Source organism: Thalassophryne amazonica, chromosome 15 (genome assembly GCF_902500255.1).
Source record: "Thalassophryne amazonica chromosome 15, fThaAma1.1, whole genome shotgun sequence".
NCBI lineage: Eukaryota > Metazoa > Chordata > Actinopteri > Batrachoidiformes > Batrachoididae > Thalassophryne > Thalassophryne amazonica.
Window position 1 is genome coordinate 57,668,319 of NC_047117.1, and position 12,812 is coordinate 57,681,130.

The 12,812-nt window shown below is 40.0% G+C and overlaps 1 protein-coding gene across 1 annotated transcript; it reads right to left on the bottom strand.

Annotated features, from left to right (window-relative positions):
• Positions 1 to 27: 27 nt before the first annotated feature.
• LOC117526759 lies at positions 28 to 12,220 on the bottom strand. Its single transcript, XM_034188839.1, has 5 exons — positions 12,094 to 12,220; positions 9,020 to 9,682; positions 3,859 to 3,945; positions 2,475 to 2,666; positions 28 to 630 (listed from the first exon to the last, which is right to left on the bottom strand). The coding sequence occupies exons 1-5, from the start codon at positions 12,185 to 12,187 to the stop codon at positions 443 to 445; spliced, it is 1,224 nt and encodes a 407-aa protein (XP_034044730.1). The 5' UTR covers positions 12,188 to 12,220; the 3' UTR covers positions 28 to 442.
• Positions 12,221 to 12,812: the final 592 nt, after the last annotated feature.

Genomic DNA, 12,812 nt, shown 5'->3' on the forward strand with positions numbered 1-12,812 from the left:
GTACTACTGCTAACTGTACTAAATATATTAATATATGTGTTTATTCATTTACAAACATTCATTAAGAAAACATTTCAGTGTGAACTTTAATTTAGAATCAAAATACATTCAATCCCCTGTTTCCAAACTTTTGAACGGTAGTGCATCAGACATGAATTTATCAGGACTTTTCCATTAAAAAAAAAACATGGCCAAGGGAGGAACCTTGTTTTATGCCCCAACTATTAGAAAATGGAATTAAAACTCCTTCAGTCTTCTATCAAAGTGAGCACAAGACCATTATTTTGGTGGTTTACCAGATGATTATGACATCATAGCAGTCAACATTCCTTACAAAAAAAATCCCTTCTTTCTGACCCAGAACTGAGGGGTCACATGATCAGTTCAGGCACACTGCAATGTCTCTATCCCTGCAGCAAGGGGTGCTAAATTAGTCTTTGGTTCACCTACACCTGGAGCTGGAGGCCTCGAGGGCTTTCTGATGCCTCCGTTTGTTGAACCTCTTGACGTAGTTGTTGCTTCGCAGAAGTCCGTCCCCGGGTTTGAGTTTGCCGCCCAGTAGGTTCAGCAGGTCACTGGGAAGGTGGCGCCTCCGGTGGTAGATCTGGCCCATTATGATGTATCTGGTTCCTTGGAACCAAATGAAACAACAAAGGAAAAAATAAAGGCAGTTAATTTCATGTTTGAACAAACTAAGGTATCTGCTGATTAAAAAAAAAGGAATAACTAAGACAGGCTCCTCACTCCATTCATCTTCTACCGCTTAGTCCAATTAAGGGTCGCGGGGGGCTGGAGCCTATCCCAGCAGTCATAGGGCGTGAGGCGGGGTACACCCAGGACAGGACGCCAGTCTGTCGCAGGGCCACAAACAGACAAACAAACACAGACACACCCACATGCACACCTAAGGGCAATTTAAAGATTCCAATCCACCTAACCCGCATGTCTTTGGATGTGGGAGGAAACCGGAGCACCCGGAGGAAACCCACGCAAACATGGGGAGAACATGCAAACTAAACACAGAAAGGCCACGGGAACTGAACCACGACCTTCTCGCTGTGAGGCAACAGTGCTAACCACTAAGCCACCGTGCCGCCCCAGGCTCCTCACTCATCACATATATTTATCTACAAATGCGATTGATAAATGTAAATAGTATTTATACTGAATTAGTTTTTAAAAGATGTAAACATGATGATCTTTATGCACAATTTAAAAAGGAAGGTATTTTGTTTTCTCCCTCAGGGTCCATTAAGTGTCTCCATGCTGATTTGGTACAAGTTTTACACCAGATTGTTGTTTAATTTCAGGATATTTTACACCCTCTGATTCTGCCTCAGCTAGCAAAAATAAAACACCAAAAAAAAAAGAAAGAAGCAACAGCTTCCAAAATAAGAGTGTAGACTTAAAAAGAAACATGGGTTGTTTTAAAAATAGAAAGTAATTTCTTTTCCAAATAAAATAGATTTAACAAAGCAAAACTCAAGTAGCCACATTTGATTGTGTTTCAAGGGGCAGAACAGGTTGGATCCTAACTTAAAAGTTGGCAGGTCATTTCCTGTGTATGGTAACCTGTAACAGGCCTTTTTGTCCCTGAGTAATGCACACAAAAAGAAGTGATTAAAACCTTTACATTTTTAGCTGTAGGTTTGGACTTTGACACCCTTTGAAATTGAAAAATTAGCTTGCCGCGGTGAGGCAGTGTTTACCCCAGGTGGCTGCCAATTAAGCTGCAGAATCAGCTTAAGGCTGATCAGTGGAAACAGCATGCAACTGAGCTCACTTTTGAGCTTCATGGCAAAGGCTGTGAATACTTATGTACATGTGATTTCTTAGTTTTTTTGTTTGTTTTTTTATTTAATAAATTTGCAAAAATCTAAAAAAAAATCACATTGTCATTATGGGGTATTGTGTGTAGAATTTTGAGGGGAAAACACTTAATCCATTTTAGAATAAGGCTGTAACATTTAAAAAAAAGTTGAGGGCTGTGAATACTTTCTGGATGCACTGTATATGTCAACCTAGCAAATACAACCTTTGGAAACAGACATTTACCTTATTTCTGCTATTGTCACATTTTAAAATAACAGTAAAGTCTTGACAACTGGAAAATAAAGTTTATAACAAAAAAGCCCCTTTCATATTTCAGGCCTTTGAAACTAACCACCTCATTTTTTGTTGATGAAGGTTCTAGGTCATTCAGGAAGGAGATAACTCCAAGTTTATTCAACATCAACTGACCTTTTTGTTGGTCTTCACAATTTTTCACCCCTTATCCAAATGTCTTCTTCAGTTTTAAAAAGTAAAATGGTGTGGTGTCCCCAAACAAACAAGGTCAAACAACAAAAGAAGTCTATTTGCTGTCAAGTAAAGTAGTGGTGAGCAACCAAGATGTAGACCTGGATTTGATTCCCAGTCTCGGTACATGTCTCTCTCCCTTTGAACTTTTATTACATCAGCCCTACTACACTCACCAAGTTTGAGATCTGGGCAGGGTTTGCTGCACCTGTAGGTGTCGAGAACCAGCAGGCGAACTTTGAAGAAGAAGCTGTCGGGAATCACGTAGAGACGACTCATCTTGTAGAAGCCGTCGCTGCTCACCATCAATGTAATGAGGCGTATTCCTTTCCGCAGCACATCGATGTCATGCACAATGCCATTGACAGCTGGCACAAAGGGAGCGGCATGAGAAAAAACATTGTATTACGTCAGACTTCTACTTTTAAGATACATTGGACCTCATGCAAGAACCACTCATGCTACCAGGTTTATTTGTAAGTGAATCATGTCTGCAACCAATTTCTTGCACTCATTTCCCTCTGAACCCATGGACTCCCAATGCTCTCCAGAGTGGCGGCCTTTGAAGCCATACAACCTACTTTCACTGGTAGGTTCTAGGCTCAACATCCTCTTTGCTGGCCTTTCTAGTATGAAAGATTGGCATTTCCCAAGTTTGCATTAATGTGCCTTCACAATCCTTTCCTTCCAGGATACTGTAGGCTCCAGGAGGGCATCCTGTTTTGTAGCTCTTGACCAGAGTGTGATGTCAGGTCAGAGGTTCTTATTTCTATCTCTTCTGGAAATTTAAGCTGCTTTCCAAAGTCAACTCTCATTTCTCAGTCATATGCTGTGGCAAAGATCCCTGTACTCCCAGCCTCCTTGCCTGCTTGTGTTAATGGCACTCATTATTTTTTCCCATTTTGCTGGCTTTACCAGATTCCTTCAGTCCACTTTTTACGCTGTTGGTAATTACATACTTTATTTTGTGTTTCTTTAACAGCAAGACATCAGTCTGCAATTACTAAACTTCCTCTTCTGTGTCCTGATGTCAGTACCTCTGACATATGTGGATGTGGGAACATAGCTTTATTTGGGATAGTTGGAGCATGGTTGATGGTAATTCAGTCTTCTTGTGAATGCAGGCAGAATTCAGGTATGTTTCCACATGTAATTCACAAAATTTTCTGGTTGTATGAGCATTTGCTGAATCTGGCACAAAGCAGTCCAACTGGCTCAATGTATTTAAAAAGGAAAGAGAAATTTGCGAGATGTTCACACAAATGTTCTTGCATGAGGCCCATTTCAAACCGTTCAAGTTCAGGTGTTTTCTAACTACAGATCAGCTATGTTGTTGTGATGATCTTCCTGTATACTGTCAAAATTCATGTTTATATTTATTATTGATGCCACATTTGAAATTTAAACTTCAGAAAATTCATTTATTTGCTGGCTGGTCCCATGTGCAAGATCTTGTATCATAATACTAAATGGCATCATCTGTTCAGCAAAACATTAGAGTGCAGACTGATCATAGTTTGTAATTTGTTTACATGATTTGAAAAAAATTAAGATACGTACCAAACTCGCTGTAACAGAAATACTCTCTTTCTTCCTTTTCCTTCCTGCACTCACTCATGCAGAAAGCATCATGTGTGAAGTCCGACTCTGCAAAGGAGACGAGGACAGAGTTTCATCACTATGAAAGAAGTGACAGCAATTAAACTGAGCGCCTGTGAGATTAGAGCTCAGAGTGTGGAACAAATGTCCATCGTTCAAAGAACTCACTGAGGATGTATGATAATATTATCTGACCCAAAACAGCTTTTGAATTCTGATCCTTAATGTTCAAGCCCATTTTGATCAGTCATTTAAGGTAAAAAGAAAAATTACATACACACACACACACACACATATATATATACGAGGTCTGTCAATAAAGTATCGGACCATTGGCTGGGAAAAAAAACTGGCTTACCTGGAGGGTTGGAAACCTAATCACCCTCGAAGTACTCTCCTTGGGACTCCACACACTTCTCCCAGCGGTGTCGCCACTGTTGGAAGCATTCCAAAAACGCCTTTTTCGGGATGGCGCGCAGCTCCGCCGTCGTCGCAGCCATGATGTCCTCTCTCGTCTCAAATCGGGTTCCTTTTAATGGTATTTTAAGTTTTGGGAAGAGCCAGAAGTCGCAAGGGGCCATGTCAGGGGAGTAAGGTGCCTGTTGAACCACCGGAGTCTGGTTTTTGGTCAAATAAGTCTGAATTAAATGAGAGGAATGAGCTGGCGCGTTGTCGTGGTGGAGGCGCCAATTTCCTCTGGCCCACAACTCCGGTCTCTTGCGCCGCACACCATCACGTAGACGACGGAGGACATCCCTATAATACTCTTTTGTTATTGTTTGACCCTGTGGAGCATACTCGTGGTGTACCACACCACGGGAGTAAAAAAAAACAGTCAGCATTACCTTTATCTTGCTGCGCACTTGGCGCGCCTTCTTCGGTCTTGGCGACGTGGAATGCTTCCACTGTGACGACTGGAATTTCGTTTCCGGATCGTACCCATACACCCAGGACTCATCTCCGGTGATTATAGTGTCCATAAAGCTGGGATCAGTGTGAATGGAGTCCAGCATGTCCTGTGAGACTTCAACACGATGTTGCTTTTGCTCCGCCGTCAGCAACTTTGGCACGAACTTCGCCGCCACTCGTTTCATGCCCAGATCTTCCGTCACGATGGAATGTGCCGAAGTCCTGTTAATGTCCACTTCCTCTGCAATTTCTCGGACAGTCACACGACGATCCCGCATAACCACAGCGTGCACTTTAGAAACGATCTCGTCATTTCGGCTCGTTGATGGCCGACTGGAGCGCGGCTCGCTCTCCACCGTTACGCGCCCGTCTTTAAACCGGTTGTACCACTCCTTAATCCGTGTGATGCTCATGGCTTCATCTCCAAAAGCCGTGTGGATTTTCCGAATCATTTCTGCCTGGCTGTCGCCAAGTTTCTGGCAGAACTTAATGCAGTAACGCTGCTCCAAGCGTTCGGCCATTTTCTCTCAGGAAAAAAATCCGACGAGGGGGGTGGAGCGCTCCTCCCACAAGCCGTGCTCACAGGCGAATGACGTCACCGACAGGCATGGAAAAACTCACGCATGCGCAAGAGGGTTCAACCTTGTGTGATGCAGTCGCACGTGATTCAAATCCATATAATTAAAAAAAATAATAAAATGGACCGTTACTTTATTGACAGACCTCGTATATATATATAGAGAGAGAGAGAGAGAGAGAGAGACCTTATAATCATTTTATGTTACAGCCTTATTCCACAATGGATGAAATTTATTTTTTTCCTCAAAACTTTACACACAATATCCCATAATGACTATGTGATAAAAGATTTAAAAAAAAACTAAACTAAAAAATACAGAAGAAATCACATTGCCATGAAGCTCAAAATTGAACTCAGGTGCATCCTGTTTCCACTGATCATCCTTGAGATGTTCTACAGCTTAATTTGAGTCCACCTGGGGTAAATTCACTTGATTGGACATGATGTGGAAAGACACACACCTGTCCACATATAAGGTCCAACAGTTGACAGTGCATGTCAGAGCACAAACCAAGAATGAAGTCCAAGGAATTGTCTGTAGACCTCCAAGACAGGACTACCTTGAGGTACAAATTTGGAGAAGGGTACAGAAGTATTTCTCCTGCTTTGAAGGTCCCAATGAGCACAGTGAACTCCATCATCCGTAAATGGAAGAAGTTTGGATCCACCAAGACTCTTCCTAGAGCTAGCCGTCTCTCTAAACTGAGCCATCTGAGGAGAAGGTCCATAGTCAGGCAGGTGAACAAGAACCTGATGGTCACTCTGTCAGAGCTCCAGCATTCCTCTGTGAAGACAGGAGAACCTTCAAGGAAAACAACCATCTCTGCAGCAATCCACCAATCAGGCCTGTATGGTAGAGTGGCCAGACGGAAGCCACTCCTTAGTAAAAGGCACATTGCAGCCCACCTGGAGTTTGCCAAAAGACACCTGAAGGACTCTCGGACCATGAGAAAGAAAATTTTCTGGTCTGATGATACAAAGATTGAACTCTTTGGTATGAATGCCAGGAGTCATGTTTGAAGGAAACCAGGCACCATCCTGACAGTGAAACATGGTGGTGGCAGCATCATGCTGTGGGGATGTTTTTCAGCAGCATGAACTGGGAGACTAGTCAGGACTGAGGGAAAGATGAATGCAGCAATGTACAGAGACATCCTGGATGAAAACATGCTCCAGAGCACTCTTGACCTCAGACTGGGGCGACAGATCATCTTTCAGCAGGACAATGACCCTCAGCATAAAGGAGTGCTTCAGGACAACTCTGTGAATGTCCTTGAGTGGCCCAGCCAGAGCCCAGACCTGAATCCGATTGAACATCTCTGGAGAGATCTGAAAATGGCTGTGCACTGACGCTCCTCATCCAACCTGACGGTGCTTGAGAGGTGCTGCAAAGAGGAATGGACAAAACTGCCCAAACATAGGTGCACCAAGCATGTGGCATCAAATTCAAGAAGATTTGAGGCTTTAATTGCTGCCAAAGATGCATCAACAAAGTATTGAGCAAAGGGTGTGAATACTTATGTAGGTGTGATTTCTTATTTTTTTTTTATATTTAATAAATTTGAAAAAAAAATCATGTTGTCATTATGGGTTGTTGTGAGTAGAATTGAGGGGAAAAATGAATTTCATCCATTTTGGAATAAGGCTGTAACATAACAAAATGTTAATACTTATATATATATATATATATATATATATATATATATATATATATATATATATATATATATATATATATATATATATATGAACCGTGTTCCAGCTGGTCCGTGCATCTGTGAATGTTATTCAATATCTCATGAACTGATGGTTATATGGTCTTCAAATGTCAAATTATTTGTAAGATACAATTTTCAACAGATTAATACAGAGGCAGGGGCACGCCAGAGGGGTATTGGTCCCAGCTGAAATCAGCACCCTGAAGGCCTTGGTCTTATCAAAACATCAATAAACTCTCATATATTTAAAATTTACTGGTTCATTCCCACTTGGTAGCAGAAGGCTGAAGTCATACACAATAAGCTGGATGCCAGTGTAGTAAAACAACAAGTTGAACTGCCCATAAAAGTAAAACAAGAAGACTAAAGAACATACTTTGTGTTTGTATTTTTTGTTTGTTTTTTTAGTAAACCAAACCACAACCACACACAGTTTAAATACGAATATATTTAATTATATTAATTATATTATATTATATAATTAATTATATTTAATATATTTATATATTTAATATATTTATATATGTGAAAACTGTTCAGAGTTTTTATTTGTTAAGGTTTTTAAAGGTACACAAAGTATGTGAACAAGGAACAATTTGCAAAATATATTCAGTAATGTGTCTTCAAATCTAAAACAGTTGCTAGTGTAAAATATATACACCTTACTGAACAGAACAGGAAATTATGGATGGATGGATAGATGGACATATACTGACCCCTCTTTGTAAAATGTGGTACCTTAATGGCCCCCTGAATTGGAAAAATCCCCATTCTGCCACTACTGTAAAGTGTTAATATGTTAAAGGCTAATTTGTATTGACCCAAGTAAAAATCAAAGGAAATGCACCATTTGACCTTTGGGTCTGATCTTCTGCCATGACTTCTCTCTGTAGTGTGTTTCTTTCAGAGAGACTGTAAGTGTGTGTCAACAGTACAGACTGACTCAGAAAGTGTTTTGCAAGCAGCTGTTCCAAAATAGGCTTTGGTGCCGAACACAGCAGTGGCGGATCTTCAGGTGGGATTGAGGGGGTTGCAATCCCCCTTGAGCTGCAGACCAAATTTGTGATAAAATATGGGTAAGTAGAAAAGAAGACTAATTGATGCATGCTGTTGCACACAGAATTACTTACTGCAGTGGTTAATTTGATTGAAGTTACTGTCCTCAGCAGATTTCCACCCAACCATCCATCCATCCAGTCCTATATCTGCTTGGCTGAAGCCTATCCCTAGCAGTCATAGGGTGTGAGGTGGGGTACACCCTGGACAGGACGCCAGTCTGTTGCAGGTCTACATATAGCCAGACAAACTCATTCGCACCTGCACTCACACCTACGGACTAATTAAAGTTTCCAATCCACCTAACCTGCATGTCTTTGGATGTGGGAGGAAGCCGGAGCACTTGGAGGGAATCCACACAAGCACGAGGTGAACATGCAAACGCCACACAGAAAGGCCACGGGTGGGAATCGATTCCATTACCTTCTTGCTGTGAGGCAACAGTGCTAACCACTAATCCACCATGCTGCCCCAGAAGATTTCCAGTGTTCAAAATAAATAAATTGTGTGCAAAAAAAATGATGACTCAAGAGACAATATTTAGTTTTGGAGATTGTCTTAAAATGCAGGAAAAAGGCTTTCCAGGGACCCCACCCTTATAGGGGTATTCCTTCAGCACACATAACCAAGTCACAACCCTTCCTCCCTTCACCTGAAGCTAAATCTGCACCTGAACAGGCCACTTCAGGACATCTTTTCCACAAACATACATGTAATTGCTGAACTTTGAGTATGTTCATATGAAACATTGAACATATTTAACTAAAAGACAAATGAAACAGTTTTCCCAATATGACCTCTTCAATGTCCATATACATGTAGCATTTCTAAAGTCAGGATATGACAAATCTTCTCATACCTCGCTTCAGGATGTCAAACTGATAAAGAAGGCTGGAGGAGCGTCGGTTGAAGATGACAGATGTGTGGCTGTTGTTCCGAAACATTCCACTGACACCTGACTGATAGAGACTGGACTTCCCCGGGCGGTTCTCCTCCGCGTCCATCCGGCGGGTGGAGGCATCTCTGCGTGGGGAAGGGGCCGGGTGGTGTGGGTGTGGCTGAGCTGGAGGTGGGTGAGGTTGACCCCTGGCTTTGGTGTTGGGGTGGCCCTCTGTGTCACTCTGCTGAGGGGGGCTGATGTTGGAGTCCAGGCTGGTCTTCTGCAGCGTGCGGTTGTTGGTGGCAGCAGCTGTAGCTCCTGTAACAGAGGTTTTGGGAAGCAGACTGATACCTTCACCTCTGGTTTTTTCACTGTTGTGCTCCGTCAGACGATCACTCTTTGGAGCCTTCTTGCTCTTGTTGTGGGGGCTTTGGTGGCGCGGGATCGGGACCAGGTCGCCGTGCTTAGGCCACACAGCAGAGGGCAGAGGGTGGAGGCTGAATTTGGACTCAGCAGTCCTGCTGCTCTTCTCCAGAAGCTCATTGATGGGCAGAGAGGACTCTTTGACCAGCAGCCTGCTCTGGTTGTTTTGGGCTGAGTCCACAAAGCTGCCCTGACCCTTTTCTATCAGGGTGTACAGCCCTGGGAAGGACACACAGAAAAACCTGCAATTTAGTCAAACATTTTATTTATTTATATATATGTGTGTGTGTGTGTGTGTGTGTGTGTGTGTGTGTGTGTGTGTGTGTGTGTGTGTGTGTGTGTGTGTGTGTGTGTGTGTGTATTGCAAGCTTTGTGATTAATTAATCTAGATTGATTAATTTAGATTAATTAATTTAATCTCGTGTCTTTTTTTTTAAATGTTCCCAGTCAGGCACATACAGAGTAAAAGTCTGAGGCTCTCAGAAATGCAAAAACCAATAATAATAGGGTGATTCTTTAACTATGGGCACTATTGGCCTTGTAAATGTAATTTCCACCACACCATTGCCTTACAATATAAAGCGCCTTGGGGCAACTGTTTGTTGTGATTTGGCGCTATATACATGTGCTCTGATGTCACTGTTTATCTCCATAGAAACTACCCAAACAATCTTTCATACAAACTGTTTAAAGGGACATTACAGTGTTGTGGTGGAAATTACGGCAATAGTGTGGGACAAATACATTTTGTTTAAAGAAATCACAACAGTTGTATGACATTGAATACCCCAATTATGTTTTGATTATTTTACTGATATTTTATTCAGAGATATTTTAAAACATTAGAAAAAAATGTGTGTATATATATATATATATATCTGTCACATATGTCACCTTAAACAAGGTGTGTCAGCCACAAATTCTGCTAAAATCTGCAGAATATCTGTGAAAACACTCATAGCATTGTGGGACTTTGGCGATGTTGAGCATTAAGTATCAAACACATGAAAATTTTAAAGGTACATTAAAAAGTGATTTGGCACAATATGACCTCTTTAGAGCTGCCATTGTTTAGAAAAATTACATTTGGAAGGTATACTTTCAACAATTACTAAATAATGTCAACAGTTCGTGTCTCTGATTAAAAAAAATAAATCACAATAATACACAAATAAAATATGACCAAAGATTGAAATAACTATTCATAAATAAGAAATATACAATGACCCGATCCCAGCTAATCGGTTGAAGATGAGATATAAGAGATATAGAAATATATACACCCACACACTGTGAAATATATATATATATATATATATATATATATATATATATATATATATATATGTGTGTGTGTGTGTGTGTGTGTGTGTGTGTGTGTGTGTGTGTGTGTATTGCAAGCTTTGTGATTAATTAATCTAGATTGATTAATTTAGATTAATTAATTTAATCTCGTGTCTTTTTTTTTAAATGTTCCCAGTCAGGCACATACAGAGTAAAAGTCTGAGGCTCTCAGAAATGCAAAAACCAATAATAATAGGGTGATTCTTTAACTATGGGCACTATTGGCCTTGTAAATGTAATTTCCACCACACCATTGCCTTACAATATAAAGCGCCTTGGGGCAACTGTTTGTTGTGATTTGGTGCTATATACATGTGCTCTGATGTCACTGTTTATCTCCATAGAAACTACCCAAACAATCTTTCATACAAACTGTTTAAAGGGACATTACAGTGTTGTGGTGGAAATTACGGCAATAGTGTGGGACAAATACATTTTGTTTAAAGAAATCACAACAGTTGTATGACATTGAATACCCCAATTATGTTTTGATTATTTTACTGATATTTTATTCAGAGATATTTTAAAACATTAGAAAAAAATGTGTGTATATATATATATATATATCTGTCACATATGTCACCTTAAACAAGGTGTGTCAGCCACAAATTCTGCTAAAATCTGCAGAATATCTGTGAAAACACTCATAGCATTGTGGGACTTTGGCGATGTTGAGCATTAAGTATCAAACACATGAAAATTTTAAAGGTACATTAAAAAGTGATTTGGCACAATATGACCTCTTTAGAGCTGCCATTGTTTAGAAAAATTACATTTGGAAGGTATACTTTCAACAATTACTAAATAATGTCAACAGTTCGTGTCTCTGATTAAAAAAAATAAATCACAATAATACACAAATAAAATATGACCAAAGATTGAAATAACTATTCATAAATAAGAAATATACAATGACCCGATCCCAGCTAATCGGTTGAAGATGAGATATAAGAGATATAGAAATATATACACCCACACACTGTGAAATATATATATATATATATATATATATATATATATATATATATATATATATATATATATATATATATATATATATATGTGTGTGTGTGTGTGTGTGTGTGTGTGCGTGTGTGTGTGTGTGTATAATTAGAAGATAAGGCAAATATAAAACACAGTAATGTTGATGTAATACAATATTATCTGTTAAACATTACTTTAACAAAAAGTAAATGTGAAAATGATTAATTATAGGAAATCTTTTTTGCCATTAAATATAACTGGTGCATAAATCTGACAAATCAACACATAAAATTTACACTTACCATTAATGTGTTCGTCCGTCCTGGAAAGAGAAAACCGAAGGAGTAAAACAAAGACAATAATCCCTGTCATCCTATATGTTCTGTGCAGATACATGGTGAGGTGTGCAGGAGTGCTGGGATTCTTGAGATTTTTATACAGGCCCTGCTCTGGAATGAGACGGGATGGGATGGAAAGGGAGGTGGGACATTCCCCAAGCATGGGGCGGTGAGGGGAAAGCTGTTGGCATGACATCTGAGACTTCTTTCATTCATGAATTGGGAAAAAAGGTCAACATTGTGACTTAATATATATAAGATGAGAAATGTGGTGTTGGACTCAGCTCGCTGTATAGTAGAACTATAGCTGCACAATATTTTTTATTGTATTTATCTGCACAACAAACATAAAATGTACATATGCGTCACAAAGTAAATTTGTGAATGCGTGCACATTATGAACTGTGTTATTAACACTTGGATGTATTTAATTTAATTTAATGTAATTTGCCTCCTTCGTTGTTTGTAGAGTGCTTTATAATGTACACTCACCGGCCACTTTATTAGGTACATCTGTTCAAATGCTTGTTAACACAAATAGCAGATCAGTCAACCACATGGCAGCAACTCAATGCATTTAGGCATCGAGACGTGGTGAAGACGACATGCTCAAGTTCAAACCGTCCATCAGAATGGAGAAGAAAGGGAATTTAAGTGACTTTGAACACGGCATGTTTGTTCGT